The following is a 26,898-nucleotide window of genomic DNA, read 5'->3' as shown; positions in this document are numbered from 1 at the left end:
CTTGTAGCTTGAAAACAGTGTGTGTAATAGGAAGGTTGTGTTAGACAGGCATAACAGGAACACATCGGAGGACTAGTAGGAAAAGGTTGTTTTATTTCTCCCTCTTCACACCTTGTTAATAAGCAGAACACATTAAAGCTACTATTTTCCCATGTGACTATCAGTGTTTACCTTGTAGGAGTTCACCTGGCAGTTTAGTTTTCAGAGTGTTGGATGTACAGTGCGTTTTTAAAAAAATGGGCAATTAAAACTCTCCAGGTGAGGAAGCCCAAAATCATTCTTGACTTTTGAGAATCTTGGTCCTTAAAGGCTGTCAGAGTAAGGTGAGCAGTAACTTTTCTTGACCAGGGCAATTAAACTGTCATGACCCTTCTACAAAACTCAATTCTTTTTCCAAAATCCATCTCTCGTTTTTGAAATAAGGGGGTCTATTGTTTAAGACAATATTAAATAAACAATTTCCTAAAAACACATTTGGAGAAGGCAGTGGTGGGCAATGTCTATGTATTTTTAAAAATCATATGAATATTCTGTGTAAAATACGATACCCTTCCACCCAAAGTTTTGCTGTTGTGTGTTTTGTTTTCAACTAGATTTAAATTCCAGAGAGCAGGAGACATGTCAGCCAGTACATGTGATCAATGTGGACATTCAGGATAACCATGAGGAGGCAACCCTGGGTGCTTTCCTCATCTGTGAGCTCTGCCAGTGTGTAAGTAGAGAGGGCTCGTTGCCTGTGGGTACCTTGGACCCAGCTGACTGCACAGGGGTTGGGGTTCGCTTAGTACGCCTTAAAGGTGCTGCCTATTGCGAAAGTTGTTTAAATAAAATCCGTGTCAAGAGATGGAAGTTTCCAAATTGTTGTGGTTATTTTTGGAGCTGTGGTGCAAACAGATGAACTGTAACTGAGTTCTTGGTTTCCTCAGTGGACTCTGTACGTGTGCCTTCAAAACCAATGCACCGATACATGAAAAGCATTGCGTGTAACCATTACATGTGTTGAGCCCGTGCTCGAAACACTGTTTATGGTGAAAATGTCCATTTCAAAAGCAGTTGTAATATGTGGGATTAAACATCAGAGTTGCATTCTGGATCACGATATGCTTGAAAAACATCCTGTGTAGGTGTATGTCGTAGTACCACCCTGTTGTGTATGATGTGGAAGAAAAACCTGGTGCCTCCCGTCATCGGTATTCCGGGGCCCCAGCCCTTGAAGTAAGACTGAAATAAGCTCCACTCAAAACAGTCGGTGTAACTGTCAAGAGACCAGAGAAGGGTTCTGTGTCCTTCTGCAGTGCGCAAGTTGATGAGTTCACCTATTCCAGTGTGGCAACAGGCTTTTTTTTTTTTACTCCAGCCTGTGTGATCTAGTCTGGTCTTAAATCCTTTCCAGATTCGAAAAGCCTAAGAGGGTTCAAGGACTTGAAATTTTAGCCATCTGTTCAGTGTGCTGGTAGCTATTCTGAAGCTTCCATGTGTTATCTAGTGAGGCTGGATGTTGCCTACTCAACAAAGCACTATTGAGTGCCAGTTCGGTGGGCTGGAGAGGGAAGGATGTGCAGATAAACGTGATGCAGAATATATATACGTTTGGGAATGCTGGGGATCTCGGTGCTGCGCTGTCTGGGACAGCCTGCCGGTTAGACTTCACAGTCAGCCAGAAGCATTGAATTATTACAGTTTTTGAAACGACATCATATCCTTGGAGTCCGGTTGCTTAGTATTTTTTTTTCTCTTCTAGATACAGCACACAGAAGACATGGAAAACGAAATAGATGAGCTGTTACAGGAATTCGAAGAGAAAAGTGGAAGGACTTTTCTTCATACTGTCTGCTTTTATTAAAGCACATCTGACTCCTAGGCCTTAATACAGATGAGGGAAGCATGTGTTTAAAGTTCTGATTATACTGTATTTTCCTGGAAAATGAATATTGATTTTTTTTGTTTGTTTGTTTAAAAACTCCTTTTCAGTGTTGTTTTTGTTTTGTTTCAGGTATTCTGTCACAGGTAGGCAGAGATACTGGTTGGGGTTGTACATATGAGATGATTAAAAGTATACGCAAAGGCCACCTATTTAAAAATGAAAATCAAGATTTTCTTTAAATCCTACTTTAATTATTACAAGTAGGTTTTTAATTATAAAGAGAATGTTTCTTGAATATAAGTTTATAATGTATTTTTCCAGCTTACAAATTTATTTTATTTCAGTTGTGCTTTTTTTTATTTTAATGTGACAGAATGGCTGAACTACGTGAGGATATGAATGGAACAATAAAAAACGAGTATCTGTATATTATTAGATATAAAGTTGGAAGCATCCAATAAAAATGAAAAACCTGTAAGTCTGTCTGTTTTCAAAATAGAAGCTAAGTAAGTGTGACTGTGCTCTGCGGGGTAAAACGCAAAGGATCTGAGGTAGCGCAAGAATGCTCATTCATCCAGAGTGTCTTGGAGAGGGTAGTGACGGCAGGAGGATCTTGATAGGAACAGGAAGACCTGGACTGTGTCCCTTGTTCAGAGAGGCTGTGTATTGGGGCAGCTCGTAATGGTTCTTGAGTCTGTGTTGAACTAAAGCGAACGGCTTTCTCTGCATGAATTAGGGCACTGCCGGGCAATCTTTTGGGGTCTCAATTGCTGTCAAACGATCATGTGTGAGGTTGATGACTGTGAGGCTGTAACTGTAGCAGTCGGGGTCAATTGTATGTATGTCCTCCATAAGGAGAATGGGGAGAAATGGCAGGCTCCACTGTCAATGGATATAGTTTAAAGCTTTTTTTTTTTAAACTGAAATATCTTTTGAATAGCAGCATTCTCCTCCCATATGGCAATAATAAACATGCTTGTCACAGCTTAAAATCCAGAAACTGAGTATGTGTATACAAACAGAGCAAAAGCTCAGGCTTCTCTTTGTTCAAACTGATAAAAGTGAAAACAAACCAAATTATTAGACATTCAAAATGTGACTGGTAAAGTGCTGCTGCTTACAGGCAAGAGAAGTTGTTTTGTTAAAGGAACCTGTAAAGAATTTGAAGCAAAAGTTGTCTGTGTGCTCTTCGACACTGGATTATGTGAGGACAGCTTTTTAAACGTGATGTTAAAAGTGAAGTAGCATGAAATGGGGTTTGAGCTCCTGGTTTCTCTCATTCTGTCACTGACCTCTGAGAGCTCGCATCAGACTTTCCTTAACTTTAATCATTTTGCACGTGCAGGAGGTTATCACTAAGTGCTTTCTCTCAATTTAGGGCAATGTTACCCACCTCTGCAGAGAACTTCGGCTGTGTACAAGTAAGTCGTATGGCAATGCTACTTAACCTCTTTCAGTGAAGATACTCACATATATTAAAAGGCATCTGCTCCACACCTCAAAACTGCAAGTCCATATCTGAAAATACTTCTTTGCAGTTGCAAATCTTGGTCTGTTGAGTCAGGCCCCTCTCTCTGCTCCTGGGATCTGGGGGTTGGCTGTGGTTTCAGCTGCCTTGTGGGAAAACTTAGACCTCTGCCAGCTCCATCTGTGTCCTGGATGGTGTCCAAATGGGTCATTGCATCATACTCGGGTCCCAGGAATGTTTAATATCCCTGAATTACCTGTGCTGTTTTTCTTGTCTGTTAAAAATACTTAAAGCAAGAATTTTGTGGAGAATGAGTGAATAGATCAGAGCAATTAGGGGATGGGGAGTTCAAGCAGCCGTTGTGATAAGGTGTGCAGAGTGTATGCTTTCCAATTGGCTTGTCCTGTCCCATTTTGTTTCTGGAGACTCTGTTTTTGAAGGATTTCATTCAGCCTCCTCTGCTTCTGCTCATTTGTCTGTCTGATACCATCGCTTGTTACCATGGGGATATTTACAGCCAAAGGAAGAAGATGATTCTGTAAGGACTGAACTGCTTTAGTTGATCTCTTTAAAAAGGCATTTCAAGCAAACATGGTACTGAGTATTTTGAGCAGAGTTTTCCTTCCCTATACAGTATCAGTACTGAAGTCTCCTCTGTGGCAAGGTGAAACTCGGAGAGTGTTTGAAAATGTTTACTTTCAACTTAATTCAACCTAAACAGAGCTCTTTGTTGTTATTTTACAGAAAGGCAGTAGAAACCCAAACAGGATGCTTTAACCTGTCTTTTGTGTGTATGTGGAGATTTACAGAAGTGTCCTTTTTATTTCATAAAGTTTACACTTTTCATGTGCATAACTGGCAGAGAATTCTGGTTGCTGCAGTGCGAAGTATGGATTCCTTAGAGGAGCTTCAGTTCGCTGCCTCTCTCCGACTGAAATGAGAAGCCTTGGTCTAAAAACATGACACGGCACACAGGATGTTACAGAATTGTTCTGTCCGTCCTAAACATCCTGTTCATAAGTAAAAGCAACACCGGGAGCTTGTCATTTGTTTATTTACCAGTGTGCAGAAGGATGTTTGACTGGATGGATGGATGGATGACTGACCTGGGTGGACAGGCAAGTATTCCAGATGGTCCACCGTCCAGTTCCAAGTATTCACATTTCTGTGAGCAAAACTCGTTCTTCAGCTAAAGCTGTTCTTACTCTGACACATCATTGCTTCTCATTTAACTTTCAGGTTACTAAAAAAAAATTATGCATTTATATAGTTACTTTGTCTCCATATGCTTCATTTGCATTGAAATCCACAATGAAGCTCAGTTTATACTGGAATTTTGTGGGGTCCTGGTCTTGTTTGAGAGATACGTGTATTTATACACACACACACAAATACATAGGTAGGTATAAAACAAACTCTGGCTAAACACAAGGTCAAAGTTATTTTGTGTGTCAAGAAGAAATTTCAAGAGACGCTTCGGTTTAAAGGCATTGGGAAAAATAATGTATTTGTCTTTTAAGAGTGGGATGGCATATATATGATGATGGTGTGCTCTTCCCGGCCTTGCAGGTACATGGATACTTCTCCTGTTGATGAATATCAGTGCTGAAAGATGGTCTGTTTCTTTTTAAGTCCTGTAGTTGGCCGCCTTCCTGTTCAATGAAGGAAAGCAAAGAAGGGTTGACACCTTGTGAACAGAGACTGCGAGTATTCAGAATTTGGCTGTGATGGGAGATTTCTGCTGGAAATGAGAGTTTTCAGGTATCTAGGCTGTTCTCCCAGTTTCCATAAGGCCAGCAAAGGTGCCTTTAAAATGCAGGTTCCTCCCAGAGGAGGGTCTCCCCCTTTCCATGTGCAGTGATTGTGTTTTGTCAGCATTTCTCTCACTTTTTTTACTTTCTATGAAAGGCCACATCAGTTAAAGAATAGTATCTACTGAAGTACATTTATAAGGTTTTTGCTCTCTTGCTGCCATGAAGTTGATGCTATTTGCTGCGTGGGCAGATCTTTCCCACGGACTTTTTGAGGTTTCCATCTCTCGCATCTCAGCCCTCTGCAGATCCTATCCGTAAGGCACAGAGCAGTAGAGCCCTGTTCACTTCTGGTTTGCAGTCTGTTTTTCTTCCACACAAGTCACTTTTGATTTTTGTGTCTGTTTTCTGTGTTTCTTGTCTTGCTTAAGACCTTCATAACATTCATGAATGTTCTTCTTTCTGTCAGAAACGTCGGCATGTCTTTCGAGTAGGCTTATGTAAATAAAAACTGGTGATTAAAGAGCAATGCCTTTTCTCCCCGCCGCACTGCTGCTGTCTTATCCCTGAAGTTCTCTGCTTGCTGGCTTCCTCCTCTTGCCTATCAGCCTCAGTACACAAAGTAATGCAGGTAATGCAATCAGACTGCATATGGTGGAAAAGAGCATTTTTCCCTAGGTTCCAACACTGCTGGATCTGACTGTGCAAGGATCAATGATCCTAGCTACATTTCCCCAATGCAGCAGCCTCATGAATTTGTTGCTAGGCAGATTATCCTGCTTCAACTTTTATTTCTCATAAATGTAGGAGCTTAGGAGAAGGTATTCATAAAGACAAACACAAACGCTTGTACCAACACAGGAACTGTGAAAAGAAAAGGGGGATAAAAAACAGCCGGTGGAGCATAGGGAGGGTATAGGACAGCTGAGTGGGTTCTTCTGGAAGAGAAAAAAATAAAAAGGAAAAAGGAGATAATTGCTAGCTCTGGTCGTTCTTAGACTCTTCTCTAACTTCCCACTTGTGTGAGCACTGCGGAACACCAGCTGAGGTCTGTGCTGCCTTCAGGAGGAAAGTAGAGGGAGTCAGTGCCAGCGAACGTGGCTTGTGATAATACTCCTACCTGGGGCTGCGTACTCACAGGGCAGAAAAAGTCTGAGGTGGTTCCCATACTGAGGTCTCTGGTCTTTTTTTATCATCTTAGCCAGTATTGCTGGGGTTTAAAAGGTATTTAATAAGGAGGGAAGGGTACGTTCACTGTATGCCCTCGAGAGCTGAGAACTAGAGGAGGCTGGGTGACAGTACCAGGTCATGCAGCGGGGTTGGCTTAAAAGGAAGGACAAGGCGGTGGTCGCGTGATGAGGGGTAGGGCCGATGCCCCTGAGATCTCGTAATGCGGGCTACGGCCTTGAGATCTCGTAATGCGGGCTACGGCCTTGTCTGCCTGAGGGTGGTGGTGACAGTACAGCCTGAGGCTGAGCAGGAGCCAGAGGTAGTGTGGATGTTCCTTTTCAAAAAGGAGCAGCTTACTTCTAGCAATGTTAAAGTGATTAGGAAGAAGTTTAACAAACCCATTGTAAACTATTGTGGTGGCAACCCGCAACTGTCTGAGCATCTGTTAGCACCTGCATTAAAAAGGCAGTCTTCACTCATACAAGTGTGATGTCACTTTGCTCAAATACAGTCAGTCCCTGCTGCCTCTCTTCGTTGGATGGACACCCCTGGAGAAACTCTTTGTGGCCTTATTTCCCCCGGACGTGCCGACGAAAGGCCAGACTGGCTGAACACCGTGCACGGCCTCCCGTTGTTCTTGGGTCTCCAGCTACTCGGGCTGCGAGCAGCCAAGAGTTCAAAGTGCGCTAGCACCGAGCGGGACAGAAGTGTTGCTCTCGGTTTGTTTCTGCAAGAACGGGCGGTCCCTTTGTCGGCCCGGGTTCGTCTCCAGTCTGATCCCTGCCACGGCTGTGCAGAACTCCTCGTTTCCACCACGGCTTGCTGTGAAGAGCTGCTTCTTGAAAAGCTCAGTAAGAGTCTGTACCAGGGCTAGGGAGCAAACCTAGATGTAGTGGGGTCGAGAGGATGCGACAGGACAAGCTTGGCAGGGTCCAGCCAAGTCTGGACATGTTGAAAATGGGCCAGCAAGAACGATGAGGAAACCTGTTTGACTGACACGCTGCAGTACAGCGAGCGTGAGATGTTCCTGGCTGCAGAATTGTGGATGCCGCTTGGTACTCCTGCCAGCTGAAGGAGGATGATGTGGACAGAGAAGAAGGAATTTCTAATGTAATTCAGTGCCACAGAAGACCGTCGACTCAAATGTTCTGCGTGGCGACTGGATTTAATAAAGACCGTGATGATTTCATGGCTGCTATCCACATTTGCAGCCCTGGGAGCCTGTCAGATTTAGTGAATCCTGTACTCTGGGCAGTGCCAGTGGGTGCAAGAACGGATTCTTGCACTAACCTGTGTGCTGGCACCATTTTGCCCGGGACTGGGCTGAAGTTTGTTGACTGCCAGGCAGCTAGACTGCCCTGTAGCCAAAGGCGGGAGGTAAAGGGCACGAGGTGCAACCAGGACTGCAGCGTACGCAGAACAAAACGATCAGAACAGTGCTGTGTTCTGATGGGAATCCCCATTCAGCCAGGGCTTTTGCTCCAAAAGGACAAGAAGGGAAGACGGCTCCTCCAGAGCTGTGCTGAGAAACCCGGCTTATGCCCGAGGCAGTGACAAAATCTTTCCTCAGCGCCTCGAGCGCAGCTGAGAGCTGAGCCCGCCTGGTTTGTGGGGATGGCTGGGAGGTCGGAAACGTCGGCTGACGGGCAGGGAAACCTTCAGTTACACAAAATTCCTTGAGACTTGTCTGCAGATTGTCTGTTGTCTCCTGTGATTTTATTGGGCTGTTACTTTAAAAATACATGTTTTCTACAACTAGCAGAGTAACTAGCTGCATTATCTCTGTGCTATTCTTACTGAGGTCTGCATGTAGATGGCAGAAGCCACCTCCTAGCTCAAGAAGAAGCGAAAGCAGCTCAGGACAGAGGGCTGTTCGGGAGGGAACCCTGATGGGCTGGGCAGGACTGCGGCGAGAGGCACCTTCCCAGCCTTGCTGCTCTTTTGCGTGAAGTGCCTGGCTTGTCAAATGTTTCGTGGGTGTGGTTTCATTAAAAAAAAAAAAACTGCAGTGTAATCTGTGCTCTAATTTGAGGACACCATTTAGTGATTTTAATTGTGTGACAGTATTTTGGTATTTTCATACCCAGTAGTAGGTTAATGACTGTTCCTTGAAGAATGGAGTTTATATAACACAAGTTATTACATAAGGAGGCTGATTGTGGCCTGAGGAACAGAAGGAAAACAAATATGCCGGAACGCAAAACCCCGAATGAGCAAACTCTACTTTGATGGCGCTGAGAAGCCTGAAAAATAAATGCTACTTGGGTTCCAGCAAGGTGAAGCTAACCTTGAGGAAGGCTGAGGACTGGGAGGTGAAAGCACTGCACGACACGACGTAGCAGCCATCGGGCTATGTGCTACCACGCATTTCCCACGTGGTGGCTGTAATATCTTCTCTTCACCCAGATTGCACGGTTTGCATTAAAAAGCACAACGAACGGGCAAGCAAGCGAGAAGTTATTGGCTGGTCACTTGTTTTATTTTTCCCAGACGCTCCTAAGCGTGGCCTGAGTTGGACTGACCAAGTATTTGCGTGGTGAAATAAAACGGTGGGAGAAGCTGGAGCACGACCTTTTGCTCGGACCTTAGATTTCAGGTTTGATAAGGCGGGACAAAGCTGTACGGGGTGATTTTACTTGTGTGGCAGAAGTGAGCGGGTCACCCCGGCTTTTCTTAGGGGGCCAAGGCCAGGGGAGAGGCTTGGCAGGGGTGGGAATTGCTGCCAGCTCTGCTGCCAGCGCGCTCAGAGAAGGGCTGGGCGCCCACGGCCTTGCTCGGGTGCCCCTTCAGGCACTTTCCCCGGGACGGGGGCGAGCAGCACCCGGCAGCACCCAGGCCGACCCGGGGCAGAGGGCTGCGAGCCCCCGCCGCGGGGCCGCGGCTCTCCCGGCGCGAAGCGGGAGGCGGCGCGGCGGAGCCCGGGGCTCCCGTCCCGTCCCGTCCCGTCCCGTCCCGTCCCGCCCCTGCCCGGACCCCCGCGCTCCGCCCGCGGCGGGGGGTCCCGGCTGCGGCCGAGCGCGGGGCGGGGGGCGCCGGGAGGACGGGGCCGACCCCGGGCGGGAGGGAGGGAGGGAGGGCGGGGTGAGGATGGCGTGTGGGACGCCGAAGGCGGCCGAGCGCCGCTGCCGGGGCTCCGCTCGGGAGAGGCGTGCGGCTGCGAGGCGGGGGAAGCCCCGCCGGGGCCGGCCCGCAGAGCCGCCGCCGCCGCCCGCGATGAGCCGCTCCCGGAGCCGCGCCGCCCCACGTAGGTAAATGCCCGGGGTGGGGAGGGGGCGGCCGGCCCTGCCCGGGCGCGTCTCCCCGCTGCATCCCGCGTCCCTCCCCCGTGCGGAGCCGCCGGGGCCCGGGAGGGGCTGGGCCGGGGGCTTCCAGCGCGGAGCCGAGCAGCGGGGACACGCGGCCCCGAGCCGGGGCGGGGGGGGGGGGGCGGCTTTTTGGGGGGGCGGTTTGGGGTTTGGGGTGGTTTTTTTCGGCACCGATCGGGGGGGGTGATTTTGAGGAGGGTCGGGGAAGAGGATGCAATGAGGCTCCCCCGGACTGGGTGGATTTTGCAGCCTGCCTCCTCCCCCCCGGCCCCCCCCGGTTTTGGCTGGCTCGCTTTCCAGTTGCTGCATGAAGGGCTGTGCTTGTGGCGGCGTGTGCCCGCTCCCGGAGACGTGGCGCACCTCCCCGGGCTGAGGCCGGGGAGAGGCCGGGCGCGGGGGGCGCAGATCGATTTTTATTTTTTATTTTTTATTTTTATTTTTTATTATTTTTTTTTTTACCTGTCACATTTGTCCTAGAAGAATAAAACACTAAAACGGGCAGGGCGAGGGAGCCCGAGGCATCCCCGGCACGGGGGAGGGCGGGTGCGCGCGCGGGGGGCCCCCCGCCGCCCCGCCGCCCCCCGCCGCACCGCAGCGTGCGGGCGCTGAGCGCGATGCGCCCCGGGCTGAGCTCTGCGGAATAGCGCGGCCGCCGCTCGCTCTCCGCGGGCTGGGGGCGGACGGACCCGACCGCTGGCAATCCCCCATTGATGTCCATGAATGCAAACACCATGATTTTCATGATCCTGGGCGCCTCTATCGTCATGGTAAGAGATTTTGCTTATTTCCCTCCCCTCCACCCCCCCTCCCCGCACTGTCCCTCAGCCTGTGCACCTCCGTGTGTGTGCGTGTGTGTGCATGTGTGTGCGCCCCAAAGACTCTTTTCTTTATGACCGCTTCAGTCTCTGGCAATCAAACTGGAGTCAATGTTTTATTCCATCATCCAGAGTTGACCAGATGCCTTGGTTATGGGCTCTTACAGGCAATAGCTTGCTTGATGGACATGAATGCGTTGTTGGACAGATTTCACAATTACATCCTACCGCATCTGAGAGGGGAAGACCGAGTTTGTCACTGCAACTGTGGAAGGTAAGTTACCTGCATAAGCTCCCTCTCAGCTGCCCCCCAGCCCCTTCCCACCCCGTCTCGGTGGAAAGGCACAGTGAGGTGACGGCCAGCAGCAGGGTGCTGCTGGCTGGACTACCATTTTGGCATTCTGGCTGTGTCTCACCTTCCTCAGCAGCTCCTGCATGAACACAGGGGTTTGGGGTTTTTTTGTTTTTCCGAAGGAGAGTTTTCTGTGGGCCTGGAACTCCATTTTCCTTTGTGTGCATGCTTGTGCATATGCATCTGCGAGCCCTGGGAAAGTGAGTAACTTTCATCTGAACGCTTGTCATTTTGCCTTTGTTGTCACTGGGCTGTGTTGTTTCTCGGTGTGTTCCTGGTCTGGGTGTTGCAGTTGGTGGTTGTGTGGCTTAAACGGAACGGGCTTTGGAGAACCCCGAGGATCTGTGTCCAGGAAGGAGTGTTGCTGTCGAGGACAGTGTCACTTTGAGGCTTTGTAAGCTTTGATCAGCTTTTAATTCTCTATGGCTTTTCTCCCGAGAGTTGTAATGGTGCTGGACAGAGCACATTGATGTAGCTGATCTGAGCTTTTGTGGAGCGTTCAGCAAGCGGGGCGTCGGGGGGGTTCTATGCCAAGAGCAATGCCTTCGCTGTGTGCAAGTTTATGACTGGACAAATCCCTACCTCTCTCCATGGCCGTTCGGCAATGCTTCATTCTCCTAAACAACGCAGCGCTGCTTGTGTCGTGTGTGACCGCTGAGGTGCCCAGCTGGTGCCTGGGCTTTGGCTGCTCTCTGTGTTAGAGCCCAGGGACTGAGTTTTGGGGAGGTGCATTTCTCTCTTCTCTGTGGGACTGTTGTCGGCGACCCGTACCCTGCGCTCGCAGAGGCCTCCTCCCCTCCTGTGCCTGGTTACTCGCTGCCTGCTGGAGAGTTTCTTGTCTGTGGGGGAGCGAAGCAGCATGAGGCTGTGCCAGCTAAAGGACATGCTGGGGGAGCCCTCCCCTGCCACATCCAACGTTGAGATTGAGCTTTACTCCTCTTCGAGCCGCCTCTGGAACCAGCTGCATCCTGTCTCCCAGGCGTCACATCCCTCCGGTGTCCCCGGTGTGGAAGCTAAGCCGAAACTGGGATGTGCATAGCTTAATGCAGGGAAACTGCTTTGCCCTTCCACGCTGCTTCATGCACCGAAGGTGATCGGTACCTTTCTCCCCACGGTTCCTCCTCAGGCTCCTGTGGCGGAACAGCAGAGAAGGTGCGAGCAGCACCTCCAGGGCCAAGTGCAGCCAGGCCCTGAGTGATCTAGTGAGCAGACCCTAAACACCTTGGGCACCTCTGTGTTAAGGTCAATTGGGAAGACTGGGGACAAGAGACGTCCACAGTGTCTTCGACTTCTTTTGGCAGGGATTGGCTTTTTCTTAGGTAGTTTTTTGGAGTCTTCTTGATGTTTTTCACTAGTTTAAGAGTTTTCCTCTGCCTCTTCAACCAATTTTTCTTTTTACTTGTCACAGCTGTGTTCAGTGGTGGTGAAAATTGGCTGCTGGTAGTAGACTTGAACATCGTCTGGAGTGACTGAGGAGCGTCAGGTCTCACTGGTGTTGTTGGCAGGGTGTCCCTTCTGCCCAAGCCTGAGAAGGTGGCAGGGGCCCTCCTCTCTCCTCTAACTGTATGTCTGCAGAGATGCTGTTGAGGCAGATAAATTAGCCATGGCACTCTCCCCAGACATAGTTAGGTCGTTTCTTAGAAAGTGCACAAAACAGCTTCCAAATTGTCAAGCATGAATCTGAGAGGAGGCAAAAAGTGGATGTTTACCAGTTGCCTTAGGTGTGTAGAAGCAATGGCTCGTGCCAACAGAAATCGCATACCGGTCTCTGCCCCTGGGCATGGGCTCTTGTTGTGCATGGGCGTCGGTTTCGACGTGTTCACGCGCTGATGTAGGAGACACTTGCACGAAGCACCCCTGTACTATGGGACTTGGTGTGGCCTCATGCGCAGGTGTGGTCTGGGATCCTCACCCGCCCTCTGTGAGCTCTCACCGCCGATGTTCCGAGTTCCGAGTTCTCTGATGTAAAAGGGGTGATGCTGAATGTGCCTTGTCCTTTTTGTCAGCTGTCCAAGTGCTCTGAGTGCAGGCCTTCGGTGCACATAGCATGAGCCACAAGCAATTCTGCCTTGGGCTAGGCAAGGATGCATCCTGGAGCACGTTGCGAACAGGGGTACCGGGGCTTGATAAAGGACTCGTCATTTGCCAGTAGCCAAAGGGAGTCCTTGGAGGAGGGAACCGGCTGCAGTTCAGTGTGTTGCAGGGAGGAATGGGGAAAATGAGTAAATGTTGCAGAAATGGAAGGGAAGGAGGAATTGGAATAAACGAAGATTGATGTTCAGCAGGCGGAGCTGCTGCAATTACTGTTTTTCCCTCCTGCCCCAGCCTAGGTTGTAGTGTCAGTCACACCAACTAATTCATTCAGAAGTGTTTTTCTTCCACTCTCCTATCCTGGTTGTATCCTTCCTCACGGTGTCAGAGCGGACCCCTTCCCCAGGGACGGTCTACCATGTCTAAGCACCCCGGGCTGGACTGTCAGTACCTGGCCTTGGGCATCCAGCAGGACGTGCTCTCCAGGAGGGATCAGAATCCGCACGGAGCTTATGTCCGTGTGAGGGGCTGGGAACCGCTGCCTCGCTGGTGGCGGCTGTGGGCAGCGAGGGCCGACTGTGCCTGTCTCAGGTGCCAGCTGTAGCCAGGCGTGCCGTGGGATCTGGGGCTCCGCGCTCTGCCCCTCCCAGGCCTCTGTCCCACCTCATCCCTGCAAGGCTCCAGGGAAAAAGCCGAGTTCAGCCCTTGGCTGTCCCTGCCGCTCTTCGATGCCAGCGTGTCCTTCCCAGCCAGAAGACCGGGAAGGCTGCAGGCAGCCCGGGGCGTTCGGCTCCTGGCTCAGACCGCAGCGGCGGGGGGGCAGAGGCAGATGTGCATCCTTAGTGCCTCTGCAGCCCGGATCTCCGCTCGCTGGGCAGCGGGATAGGGCCTGGCTGTGTTTCACTGCTTTCTGCCCACACCTTCTGCTCCCCGGGGAGGGGCGGCTGGGGCACGGCCAGTCTCCCTCCAGTGCTGGTCTCCGGTGGGAGGCTGGCAGGCAGCAGCGTGAGCCGTGCCCAGGGGTGCCCCAGGCTCTGCCCACATTTTGGTGGCTCCAGGCTCCTCAGAGCCTCCTGGGTGCACGGCCGGCAGGGCAGGCTCTTCTGGCTGACTCCTCAAAGAGCTCTTCAGGTTGCACGGGAGCTGTGGCTGGGGTCTCTCCTCGTGGGCAGCGATGTGTCTTTCCCTGACTCTGCCTGTTCTCCTCTCCAGGGGGTACTGGGCCAGCAAGAAGGTCCTGGGACAAGTGAAAAGGGGTGCTAGCTTATGGCACCCTGCCCACTTCTTCCTGAAATGCCCTCTGCCAACCCTTGCCTCATAGAGCGGGCCTTATTTCCTGCAGCTGGGGACTGTACTTTGGTTTTTTCCCATGTTCCTAAGCACTCGGTGTGTTAGCGGTGACTGGGGAGAGTCACTGGGGTCAAGACATTTGGGGAAGAAAACCAGCCCCATCTTCAGGCGCTGCTGACCGCTGGGCACTCGGCGGTGTGAGGGCTGATCCCCACCCTCGCTGCGCACATCCCTGTGGGGTCAGGGTCACGGGGGCTGTTTGAGGCTGAAGCTGTTGCTCATCGCTTTATGCCAGAAGCAAGGTAGCAATTTGTTGAGGCAAGAGTGACCTCGCTGTGTTGGGCTCTGGCAGGTGCTTTTCAGGTCCGTGGTGTCGGAAGGGAGTTGTGGCCTCTTGCTGGACACAGGAGGACTGAGAAGGTGCTTGTGGAGGCTGTGCTGTGCCGAGTCTTCAGCGACTGCCTGGGGCTGGACCCCATGGCTGTGTGGTGCTGGGAGGCAATGCTGTCTGGAGCGGCACACGCAAGCTGCCCTTCTCTCCCGCCCGGTGCCAAGAAACAGATGGTCAAGGCTGATGCGTATTTGCGGTCCGTGAAGTGGTGACGTCCGCCGAGCCACTCTTTTCGGTTTGAGTGAGCCTGGGCTGGACAGTGCCTTTGCCATAGGAGCAGTCCTGCTCTGAGAGCTGAGATGGGTTGTGTCCTCTGCGCTGTGGGAGCAGATGTACTCATCTGTGCAGGTGGGATGTCGCTGTTAGGCGGGACTGGTGCTTTCCTGCCCGGCTGCCCTGCTAGAGCCAAGGAGGCAAAGGTGCCAGAACCCCTGAGGCCACTCAAAGTGCATCTACAGCTGTTTAGTGGGAAAACAGTCCTGCCAGTTGCTTGGGAAGGGAAGCTGGTGTAGCGATGGTGCATGGAGTGAGAACATCAGCAGAGAGACAGGGCTGGTCCTGGCACCCGGTGCTGATACTGAGCCTGCACAGACATGCCCGGTATGACAGGGACTGTTCCTCTCTTAACGTCTGCCTTCTCGCTGGAGGAAGAAGGGGTGACAGCCACAGTTACATTCCTGCTGGCTCCTGTTGATGCCCTGCAGGAATGTGCCCGCTGGAGCAGATCCCTGGGGGAGCGTGGCACTCTCAGCACCTCAGCATGTGGAGATGCTCAGGCTGTTCAAATCACTGTGTTGGGACCTGCTTGCATGCAGACAGCCCAGCCCCTCGGGTCCTACCTCCTTGGGATGCACCTATTCCCGGGAGAGGGCAGAGCTATGGAGGGCTGCAGAAGTGTAGCACTGCCCCAGCCCGAGTGCCTCTGTCCCAGCCAGTAAAGGGTCCTCTCTGGAAGCAGAGAGCTGGCAGCAGATCAGGAACTGGGTGATGTCATGCAAAGGAAAAACACCAAAGGGCGTCCGTGGAGGCAGGGTGAGTTGGAGAGAACAGATGACACCTACACGGAGCAAGGACCCATCAAAACAGCCTGGGGGGCTTGGAAGTTCCCTGTCTGGGAAAGGACAGGGACCTCAGGAGTTCTGGCATGTATTCTCCTTGGCACTGACCTTCTGAGTGACCTTGGGTGAGTCTTTCCCTTCCAGGCAAAGTCTCTCCCTGTGAGTGCGGTTAGAAAGGACCGAGAGGAGTGTCAGCCTTACCCGAATGCCAATACCAAGCAGCAGAGCCAGGGACCGGGCCAACCCTCAAGTCAGCTTTTCCTGCTCAAGGGATACTTCAGCCCTGCTCTTGCTAGGCTCTGATCCAGGAGGGAAAGTCTCAGGGCAAGGCTATGCTGGACCTGGTGTGCGTGGAGACCCTGCAGTGCAATGGGCTGCTTCCTAGGAGAGTGGCTGGGCACAGGGTGGAAATGCGTGAGGTGGCTGCTGCCTGGGGCTCTGCGCTGATGCTGGGGTCACTGGCAGCACCAGTGACCGGGGAGGATGGCCGGCGGAGCTGGAGCAGCGTTGTCTTGTGGCAGCATGGGTTCGAATAATGCTGCTCACCGGGCTCTGTCCGCGAGGGGCCAAACGCTGCCCTCCACACTCAGGGGAGCGACAGCCCAATGCTTGTCCCAGGCTGTCGGGAGGTACACAGAGAGTACATTTTTGCTCTGTTTCCTCCTTTCCCAGCCACTCTGGAAAAGCCATTTCTCTCCCCAGATCCTCTGCGGATGTGCTGGGAGGCTGGGAGTGCTCATTGCCTAGTGCTGGAGACCACCAAGCCTTTCTTGGGCTTCTGGTAGCTGCTACGGTGCGAAGGGTCCCAGGGAGACCTTTTTGCCTGGGCAGTGGTGCCAGCCACACTGGTCTGCAGACTGGCTTTGCTGGCAACAGCTCCGAGAGGCGCTGGGCTGTTTGGCACGTTTGGGAGAGGCTGCAAGGTCAGAGAGGGATGCGGAACAGGGCGGCTCTTTGCCTCCCTCTAGCTCTGCCTTCAGCCCCGCTGTAGGGCATGCCGAGGTGGCTGTGCCCGGGGGCTGGCCGGCAAGGCAGGGTAAGCCATGTTCCCCCAAATCCTGCTGCAGCTGGCGATGGGGAATGGGTCAGCCCAGCTGCAACATGCGCCTGGGAGATGCGACATGTCTGCTACCGACTGAGACGGACACCTGCCCAGGAGGGAGCCAAGCTGAGCCAGAGCATCAGCGTGCCGACATCCCGGGCGGAAGGGGGAAGTGGAAAGTGTAGAGGCAGCGATGGGCTCTTTGCATTTAAAATGACAGATCTGTGGCGCTTTTTTAAAGGCTCCCGTGCTGTGCTTTGGCTGCAGCAGCCAGCACACACGCAAGGTCACTGGAAGGGACAATAGCGCTTTGGGCAGCTCTGTAGTGAAACTTCCCAGCTGTGCTGGCCAGGGCTCTGCTGCGCTGCTTGCCCTGGGAGGGAGGAGAGGAGGTCTTCCCCCTTCGTCAAAAGGACTGGGAAAGGGGACAGGGATGCTACAGCTCAAGCACACATGCGCAGACGCCAGCACCGTGCTTCCTTTGTCCGGCAGCTTCAGCTTCTCACCTGAGCCAGGTGCTGTCTAGCTGGGGACGGCTCAGCAGACCCACTCTCTCACTTGCTTCAGGGGAGCGGCTGCTGCCTCTCGCCAGCCCCTCCTGCTTTTGAGGGTGTTTCTGGCCTGAAGCGTGGTCACATATCTTTTCCTACGATTACATCTGCTTCCTGCGGACGCTCCACCACATGAAGGGTGAGCGTGGCTGTTTGGCGGGGCCGAAAGCGCATGGCACATGAAGGGAGGTGGCGCATGTTTAACCTAGTAGGAATAATTTGGGACGGATCTGTTGTGACAACTGATACCAGCTTGAACTGCCCAGGAATTGGCCCTCAGGTTATTTGGTGCATCTTTTTCTTGTAAAGAAACACGGTCAGGGCATGGGTTTACCTTCTGAGGACCATGTGTACTTTGTGACAGCTCTCTCACAGCTGAGGGTGCTGTGAGCCCCAAAGCCCTCACACCCACGTCGGTCGTCTGACTGCTGGCTAAGGTGATGCAAGGCTGAAGGAGATTTTCATCTCTTCTCAAAGGTCTTTGGTTGGTGAAACAGGCACTGGCTTGAGGGTTACGTCAGCCCCTGGACGGCCACGTTTCTGAAAACAAGGTTTGGCCAAAAGCGTTTGCTCTGAGGAGCTGCCCTGCCAGAACCTGGTCCCCAGCCCTGGAAGTGCGCTGGCGTGGAGCTGGTGGTGGCTTGCTGCACCCGCATTATGCTCAGCTTAGAGGTGATACCTTCCCTCACTGGATCCAGCCCCCAGAGCCATCCAGGCCATGTTCCAGTTTCCAATTCCCTTGGTATGCGGTGGGGACCCTGGACCTTTGCACACTATTAATAACGCGCTGTGCTGATGTGCCAGTGCCTCTGAATCACTCCTGTAACATCCATTCCCAAGGACTTGAGCTGCAACAGAAAACTTCTGGGGGTCTCTCCCTGTTCTCCCCATCTCAGTGGCACCACTCAATCCTGTTAAGCCAAAACAAAGCATAAAAATTCCTGCAGTCCAGATCTCCCAACTGTTGCACTAGAAGGAAAAATTCGTCTTCCCTGAGCCTTGCTAAACCCTTTCCAGAAGACTCTGCAGAGTGGAAACCTAGTGCTGGCACCTCCACTGCGTAGAGCTCCTCTGGTAACTCAGGGTTCCCAAAAGCTGCCTGGAAGGTGGCAGTGCAGGACCTCATGTGCTTTCCTGGGGTGCCTTAGTGACAGGAGGCTTTTCTTTTGAAGGAAATTTGCACCCGGGATCGAGTTTTGATTTCCGATACTTGGAAAATTAAGTTGCCAAATCCAGATAGGTCAAAGTTTTTGCTCTCTGTTGACTTTTGCCTCCCATGAATTGCCTTTAGACTTCTTGGTGGCTCACCATACAACAGGACATACTCCCTTCTCCCCTGGCCACGACTGTCCCACAGCACTTCAGGCTGTACAGCCAAAGGGCTGGCACAGGGATACTGTGAGGACTGAATCCCTTCCACATGCTGGAAGCCAATGGTCGCTTTGTGTGCCCAGCCCCAGCCCACACACGAGCAGCGAGAAAGGGTCAACCAGCCATCCTTTCCTGGAGCTGTGGATGAGGCATTGTGGGACATGGTTTAGTGGGCATGGTGGTGTTAGTTGATGGTTGGACTTGATGATCTTGCAGGTCTTTTCCAACCTTAGTGAGTCTGTGATCCTGTGATTCGTCCCTCTGTTGTCTGGCTGAGATGCACCTTTGGCTCATGGGTACGTGGAGATGTTGGTGTAGTCACATTAGAGAGGTTGTATTGCAAATAGTTGTTGCCAGGTTCAGTTGCACCCCAGAGCTGGTTATGTTGTCTTTCTGTCTGCCCCACTCCATCTGCAGCCTCTAGATCTAAATGATCTTGTGCTGTGGAGCCTGGAGAAGAGAAGGCTCAGGGGGGATCTTATCAATGTATATAAATACGTGAAGGGAGGGCGTAAAGAAGGCAGAGCCAGGCTCTTTGCCGTGGTGCCCAGCGACAGGACCAGAGGCCACGGGCACAAACTGAATCACAGGAGGTTCTGCTTGAACATCAGGAAACACTTTTTCACTGTGAGGGTGGCTGAGCATTGGGACAGGTTGCTGAGAGAGGTTGTGGTCTCCCTCCGTGGCGATATTTAAATGCCGCATGAACATGGTCCTGGGCAACTGGCTCTGGGTGGCCCTGCTTGAGCAGGGGGGTGGACCAGGTGACCTCCAGAGGTCTTTTCCAACCTCAACCTGTGATTCTGTGATTTTACGGAAGCTACAGGACAGAATCAGGGACTTCACCTCTGAGTCTGGACTCTGAAATCACCGGGCTTTGGGGACAGTCTGCTGCACGTGGAAAGGGAGCTGCAAAGACAAAAGGAGGGTCAGGCCCTTACTGCTGCCCCCAAGGTGGTGTTCAGCCCGGTGATGACCCAAGGCAGCTAGGAGAGCTGGAGGAGATCCCACTGCAGTCTGCAGAGTCAGCCTGCACTGAGGAGAGGGACAAGGCAGGGAAGAGGTGACTGTGTCCCTTCCCTCAATGCCCTGCAAGCAGAGAACAGGAGCTGTGAAGAAAGCAGACTGTGTGGTAGGAAAAACCTCTTGTGAAGCACGGGAGGAGAGTGCCGTGTCCCGTGTTACTGAAGTGCTGGCCGTGCTGCACGCGCGCGTGTGTGCACGCACACATATGCACGTGCTACCGGCACGTCCCTGCTCCTGCGTACCGGGGGAAGTTTGGCAGTGGGAGGAGTGTGCTCCAGGACTCTCTCTGGTACGGGGCAGAGACCCCCTGCGAAAAGCACCTCATGTGTGGAGAGAGGTCTGCACTCACTGCCTGGGAATGGGTCTGTCCTTGACGCGTCTGGGAAGTTTTGCTTCTCTCAGCCCCAGCGATGGCTGTGTGTTAGTGATGCTCTGCATGGGGAGGCTTTAGATAACCCTGTGGGTTGTGACACGACGACGCAGAGGCGATAGATACCAGCTCCTGCTGAGGGACTCGAGTTCTTGATCATTTCAAGGAGTCTAGGTTTCTGGAGGTGTCTGTGGACTCAGCCCTTAGGCTGTTTCTGTACTGCAAGAAGCAAAAGGGAGTCAGTTAAGGACCTGCCAGGTATCCCTGGCAGTGCCCGGGGAAGGCATGCACATGGGAGGTATGTGTGCGGCTTGCCTTGTCCCCTGCTGCAAAGCTGCTTGGCTGTGTTAATGAAATCAGTGGGAGCCCTCCCATTCATGAAGAAGAGCTCCCTTTTTGGGAGCCCTCCCTCACACACCCTCTGCACCCTAGATTTTCCCTAGCCAAATGAGGGGGAAAAGAATCTCTGGTTAGAAACCAACCAGCAAGAGGAGGCATGAGCAGGGCCTGCCCTGAGCCCCTGAGGTCACTTCGAGCTGCCATCAGAGCTGGCCTGGATGCATCTCCTTTCTGCTGCTGCCCCAGTCGGGTTCCCGGTACTGGGGCCTTTGCTGAATGCAGATGGGGAGCAGTACCAGGCAGCAGCAGCGTGGCTAGATGGGCTTCCCATCAGCACGGCCTTTTCCACCCCCCACATGCCATGGCGCTGGGTTGTACCCCAGCCCTACGTGCCTTGATCTGCCGGGAGCTGGTGCCTCCGGCGCAGGTGGCCTCCATTAAGTCATTGCTGAGATTAGGGCTGTTTTCAGGAGGTTCCTTTGAGTGGAGGTTTGTTTGTGTAAATATTTGGACGTTTCTCAGGCGTGATTATTGAGCAACCTGCACCTCATGCATATTCAGAGGTCTCCAGCGATTGCCTCCTCTCCTGCATGCGGGAGCAGGGCTGGGTCCATGGATGCGGGAGTGACGTGAGTGTAGGTGATGCTGGTGGGGGGGGCGGTGGGCAATGCTGGGGAGAGCCCATGCAGCCGTGCCCTGGCCTTGAGCTGGGACCACCGGTGATGCATCTATGCTGCAGTGCCAGGACTATTGCGGTGGTCTGATGCATGCAACCTTAGCAGCGCTGGCAGGCACGTGGGGCTGCTGAGCGCACCTCAGCGTGGCTGGCTCCCATTCCGGGGCTCCCTGGCAGCAGTGGCAGCACCTGCCCGAGCAGTGCCTGCCTCTACAGCAGGCAGTGGGAGCAGGCAGGATGGCTAAGCACAGAGCCTGGGCAGCCTCATGGCTCCTGGCTGCTCTCAGGGAATGTTAAGAGCCATTTAAAGCAGATGCAGAAGCTCCAGAGCAGCTCGCTTCCAGTTTTGCTTTGCATCCTGCATCCGCCGTCAGCTGGGATCCTCCTATCCCACGTGCTCACCTGTCACAGCTGATCCCCTCCCATTCAGCCTCCACAGACCTGTCTTGTTTTTTCTACTCTACAACTCCCTCGTTCCATCCCTGCCATTCTCCTGCTTTTCCCAAGTTAATCAGGGCCTTTCAAGCTGTTCAGCATCATCCCAAGCTTGGTCTCCATCGTCTCGCTGCACAGATGAACGCAGCAGCCCTTCTGGCATGAGGCATGGGGCCAGCCTCTCCAGAACCCCCGGGAGAGACGTAAGTCTCTGAGAGCTCCAGAGTCCATGCTTTCCCTCTAAGGAGACCGGCAGTCCGTGGCACGGCCGCCCTCCCTGCCGCCCGCTGCTGGGCGTGTTGGCGGGCAGGGCGTCTGCTGCGCTTCTGTGCTGTGCTGTTTGGGGACAGCACTAAGCTGATGGCTTTGTTTTCGGAGACTGGCCGTGTCCCCAGCCAGTGACGAACGGTGGGATGGGGAGGGAGGCAGGGTGCTGGCAGATCCTGCACCCCGCAGGGTCAGGCTGGGAGACCTTCCTGAGGAGGGAGCTGTGAGATTCAGCCGCAGCTGCCCTTCACCCCAGGCGGCATTCGGGGCACTAAGGGGACACTTGCCGGTGGCTGCTGTGCGGAGAGAGATTCCTTGCTGTCTGCTTCAGGCAGTAATCGCTGCCTGTTCCTCGAGGAGAGTGAGGGAGACCCCACATCCCAAGCCACTCCAGTCATGCAGTAAGAGAACCTGAGAGGGTCTTAGAGCTTGCGTGACTTTTGCAGGAGTGCTAGGCTGCAGGGTCGCTGCCGTCGGCTCTCCGAGGGTGAATTCAAGGCGTGCTTTCAAGTACTTCCTCCATGGCTGTAAACGTGCTCTGCTCTAACACGTGAACGATATGATCCTCATTTTCCTCTGAGAGATGGGACATTAAGCAAAGCAGCACACCTCTGGAGAAGTGCCACCACGCCGCTAGCACCGGCGGTGCTGCAGAGCAGAGGACTTTTCTAACTCCTGTGAGGCAGTGTGTGATGATTGCACTTGCAGGGCTACACGGCTGCACTCTCAGACTGTGTGTACTCACGGGAGCAAAGCGGTATTGACCTCTGCCTGCGAACACGAACGCAGCAGTGCCCTTTACGTCTCGGGGCGGGGGGACCACTCCAAGCTCATGCTGTCCTTAATATTATCTTCCGTTTTACAGGCGACACACTTAGGCACAGAGAGCCTGTGTCAGGAATGCGACACGAGTTCCAGGCATGGGTTCAGGTTTCTATACTTTTCTGCCTCGCTCTCTGCCAATTCCTCTGCTGACATAAGCACAAAAAGCCAAGACAGCACTTCTGCTCCCGGGGATGTTGGTGGAAGCTCAGAGGAATGGTGTTAAACCAGCGCTGGCCACAAGAGCAGGCGCTGGGTGGAAAACGTACTCTGCTCTTCTCCACTGATGCTTTTCCCTGTTTCTGTTCCCTGCAACAGGCATCATGTCCATTATGTTATTCCATATGATGGGGATCAGTCAGTGGTGGACTCCTCGGAGAATTACTTTGTGACTGACAATGTAACCAAGCAAGAGATTGATCTGATGCTGGGACTTTTGCTGGGCTTTTGTATAAGCTGGTTTCTGGTGTGGATGGATGGGGTTCTCCATTACGCAGTGCGAGCCTGGAGAACTAGCCGACGGTATGGTAAGTGCAGCCTCATGGGCTCCCTTCCCTGTCCTCAACCCCTTGCCCTCCCCTCTGAGGCTGGTGGAGAGGGAGGATGTCGACAGTCCTGCAGCATCTGTTCCGTGAGGATTTGACCAGCCATATCCCAGCCCTCCTCACACAAGCAGGAATGTTCCTGAGGAAACAGCCAGCCGCGGAGCCTAGCCTTGAGGGCTCGGCTTTGCCGAGTGTAAAGCACGTGCTGGTGCGACGGGGTGTTTGCTGGAAAGCACCGTGTTTACCCGTAGGCAGGCTGGCAGATGGTGGTTGTATGTCTGCACATGTGGGCAGAATATTTTCAGGCCAGACAAAACTTACCTGAAATCTGGATTTTTCTGTGCATGTGATTTGCAGTCGGGCACATGCTTATGGAGTGCAGCCCCTTGTTGTTTGTATAAACTTGCGACAATGTGATGACAATGACAGACATCTGTGTGTTGTGTCAGGGATGCATCAGCTGAGGTTTCCCCATCCTCGTTGCTGTTCCAGATGTGTCAATTTTTTTTCAGCAGTGACATTAGCCCCACAGGGAAAAGTCTTAGCCATACTAGTTAGTCTTTGGACCAGTTAGCTTAGCATCCTGAACAAACATCCCGAGAATGACCAACAGACGCTCCTTCAGGGGCCCTCTCTGCCCCTCTTTACTCTCTCAGCATGGACATCCCATGGATTTTAACTGTTGGAGGGGAAAAAAGACAGAAAAAACTATTAATATAGTGAAGACTTGACATTCCATAACAGTGTACCTGCAAATCTCAGTCTCCCTAACTCTGACTGATGGTGTCTGTTAAATTACAAGTCAGAGCAAGAGAAAGATTTATCTGTAAACCTGTAAGAAATTCTAATTAGGGAAGTGGACTATCTCTTTCTAAAAACTCAGATCAAAAGGATATTAGTTTCTCATTAGTCTTCCCAAATGCCCAGCAGCCTGCTTGAGCAGTTTCTGAATCAGGACTCTCTTGAGGCTGTGCTGCTGTCGTTTCCCAAGCAGAAGGCTAATTGTCAGAGTTTCCAGCGAGATCTAAGGTACGGAGCCAATCTTGAGGCCGTGACACCTGGTTCTGATCAGAGCACCTGTGGCTCTGAGCTCATCATGAAGTCAGCAGGGCTGGCAAGAGCTATCCTTGGGCGAGACGCTGTCCTGAGTACAGCAGTATTGTTCTTCCGAGCTGTTGCCTTTCCTTGTGGAGCGGTGAGCTACAGGCATGCTATCGCCGTCTAACCTGCCTTCTTGTGAACGGCTGCTGTATAGATTTTTGATTTTAGTAATTAAGGGTAATGCTAGCAATTAATTTAGTATTTAAGCTGAACGACCTTTTTTCTTTCCTTTTTTTTTTCCTCCCTGTGTATGCATGTTCCAAGGCTTTAAGAAGGACTTGGCCAATGGTGCGTTATACTGTGCAGATACACCTTTTCAGAAAAAGAATGCAGCATTACTTTGTACCCAGCCTTTTCTTCCCTTAGCAATCCCCTTGGCAGTGCCCCTTTCCTGGGGCAGAAGGCTGATACCCCCCCGGCCTGAGACATCGTCTCTTAGTGCCGTCGCACCAGCCACATGGGACCAGCCTGCTCTTAACCCAGGCTGGTTGTTCCACCGCTGTGTGCTTGCCCCGTTCCTGCTCTGGTAACAACCCTGTGTCCTCACAATCAAACGTGTGGTAGAAGAGACCCTGGAATCCCTCCTCCTCGAATCTGTAGGTGAGGTTTCCAGTGTACACTGTGCAATGGGGCATGATGTCTCTTTCCAGTAAAGGTTTTTACATGTCTTGGACTGTTCTGTCCGAAGAGAATACAGTGTGCTTGTGTGCTATGCTGAGTACATTTCCCTAAAGGCAGGCTGCAAAATCACTGGGGAATTAATTTGGAGCAAAATAATGAACGTTGAGCTTTTAGGTATTTCCTAGTCATTCAAATCAGCTATGCAAACCTAGGCATTTTAAAGGCAATAAGCAGAAAGGATACCTATTGCTTTGTTGAAGGAGTACCTAAGCTGAAATTCCCTTCTAAAGAAATGGTGGCTGTGAGTGTGAGGGGTATACAATACAGTAATACAAAATACCGTACTGGTACAGAATGTAGAGCCCTCCCTGAAGTACACGAGTACCACTAAGCAATGACTCAATGTCACGTTGTGGCCTGATCAGCTTAAATTTTGGTCTATTAGAATAACCTATGGCTCCTTCCTGATGGAAGGGAGTTCTTAAAATAGAAAATATTCTACGGGAACTCAGACATCAGGTTGCGCTTCACAGTAGCTGCAGGGCCGGTCAGAGCAGTCACATACCACCTCGTGCTAGTTGCAATAGTTCGACTTTATACAATCTATCGTTCCCTGGGACTTTCAAATTCTCCTTTGTGGGGTTGGGCTATGTGTATTGCTGGGTGGAATGACCCAAAGCTCTCATGAAACTGGACGGCAGCTGAAACATCGCTGCAGGGAAAGGTTCATGGGCTGAGAGCTGCAGCACTGGATAAAGAAATGAGGCTGCCCAGCCCGCACTGGCTGGGGGGCAGAAAGCGGCTTGTGCTGGCGCTGCGTGGAAGCGGCCAATGTTTCAGAAGGCAGAAGAAAAGAGCCAGGATCGAACAGGGAAGATACGTGTGCTGCTGGTTCCCGGGCAGCTTGGTCCCCAGAGCGGCTCCCTGCTAGCTACCGAGGTTAGCGGAGCGTGAGGATAGGGCCTTTGCTGAACCGCTGTTAGCCCGACCGTCGGCGTGTGAGTAAGGCAGAAGGAGGGCTGGAGGATAGGGCTCATCACAGGGCGTTGGTGCCTGCCAAGAGCAGAAAGCTGGGGTTAGAAGAGCTCGCCCAGCCGTGATGGGCCGGTGCAGCCCGCCGGGGCCTCTCCTGCAGCGGGCACAACCGGGGTGCGTTCCGCTGCCCGCTCGGGGTCGCGTCGGAGGGGTGGGCATCCTGATGGTGTTCAGGGCACGGGCTGTTGCAAGTCTGGGAGAGGAGTGGGCAGTGCTGCGGCTACAGCCAAGGCATGAAGCCCAGCTGGGGACCAAGGCTGACGGGACGCCTCGGGGTGGCCTTGCCAAGGCCACAACCAGTGCCTGATTTCTGTGGGGCAGGCCAGGAACAGGGCTAGGCAAGGCAGGAGAACATGGGTCTCACCATTCCTCTAATATCTCGTCTTCCTTCTCCTTTCTGCCTTCCAGACAATTCCTGGTCTTGGATTCCAAAATTTTGTAACTTAAAGGAGTTCAGAAAACGTCATCACAGGCAGTACGAGGAGGCGACTGGCAACATGGTGCACATCAAACAGAAGCTGTACCATAATGGGCACCCTAGCCCACGGCACCTCTGAGGAATGCCTTCCCCTCCAGAGACTGCAGCGAGGTTTTAAAGAGGACTTTGCTCTTCTTCCAGGGGAACAGCTACTCGTTTGCTCCTCTGTGGAAGCCAGCCGAGGACACAATTTTACTTATCCATCCTGTGTGTCCCTGTGGCACACCACGATGCACAACTAAGCCAGTCCTGGATGCTACGCAGCCAAGACATTGCACTGTGTTCCACATTTTATTGTCAGACTTGTGTATATATGTAAAAAGCAGACAAACAAAAAAGAGAAAAGAGATTTGCATTATACTTTCAACCCCCTTTTCCTGGCATTCACGGCTGTCCTGCACATCCAGCTACCCTACAGGGAATGTTGGCCAAGGGTATGGAGGTGGGACAACATGAAGAAGATGCAGAGTTTCTCATCCAAGAGCTCCAGTCCCTCGTTTCTTTGGTCCTTTGGCTTGGTTTTGCTCTGCTCTGTTCCTTCCCTTGCTAGAATGGCTTGGCTGGTCACAGGTTTGGATGGGGACTGCTGCCAGACGGTTGTGAAGGCACAGTGTCCCTTTTGCTTTGGTTCCTGTTTTGGGGAGTTGCTGTGGGGGAAGGAAGACGTGGGAATATATAACTGATGTTGTTTGCATTGCTGTACACTGAAACCTGCCTTAAGCAA

At 52.3% G+C, this 26,898-nt stretch overlaps 2 protein-coding genes across 2 annotated transcripts in view; both read left to right on the top strand.

Moving 5' to 3' along the window:
* Positions 1-2,333, top strand: part of SSU72 (SSU72 homolog, RNA polymerase II CTD phosphatase) — a 28,951-nt gene extending 26,618 nt beyond the window's left edge. Inside the window, exons 4-5 of the mRNA XM_059829985.1 lie at positions 594-712; positions 1,742-2,333. Of these exons, the coding sequence (XP_059685968.1) occupies positions 594-712; positions 1,742-1,843 (221 nt within the window). The 3' untranslated portion in view covers positions 1,844-2,333. The remainder of the gene's footprint in view (positions 1-593; positions 713-1,741) is intronic.
* Positions 2,334-10,268: 7,935 nt separating this feature from the next.
* TMEM240 (transmembrane protein 240) lies at positions 10,269-26,556 on the top strand. The gene is made up of 4 exons (XM_059830082.1): positions 10,269-10,325; positions 10,541-10,647; positions 22,713-22,921; positions 26,105-26,556. The coding sequence occupies exons 1-4, from the start codon at positions 10,269-10,271 to the stop codon at positions 26,251-26,253; spliced, it is 522 nt and encodes a 173-aa protein (XP_059686065.1). The 3' UTR covers positions 26,254-26,556.
* The last annotated feature ends 342 nt before the right edge of the window (positions 26,557-26,898 follow it).

This window comes from Gavia stellata, chromosome 27 (assembly GCF_030936135.1).
Source record: "Gavia stellata isolate bGavSte3 chromosome 27, bGavSte3.hap2, whole genome shotgun sequence".
Taxonomy (NCBI): domain Eukaryota; kingdom Metazoa; phylum Chordata; class Aves; order Gaviiformes; family Gaviidae; genus Gavia; species Gavia stellata.
This window is presented reverse-complemented; position numbering and strand designations above follow the sequence as displayed.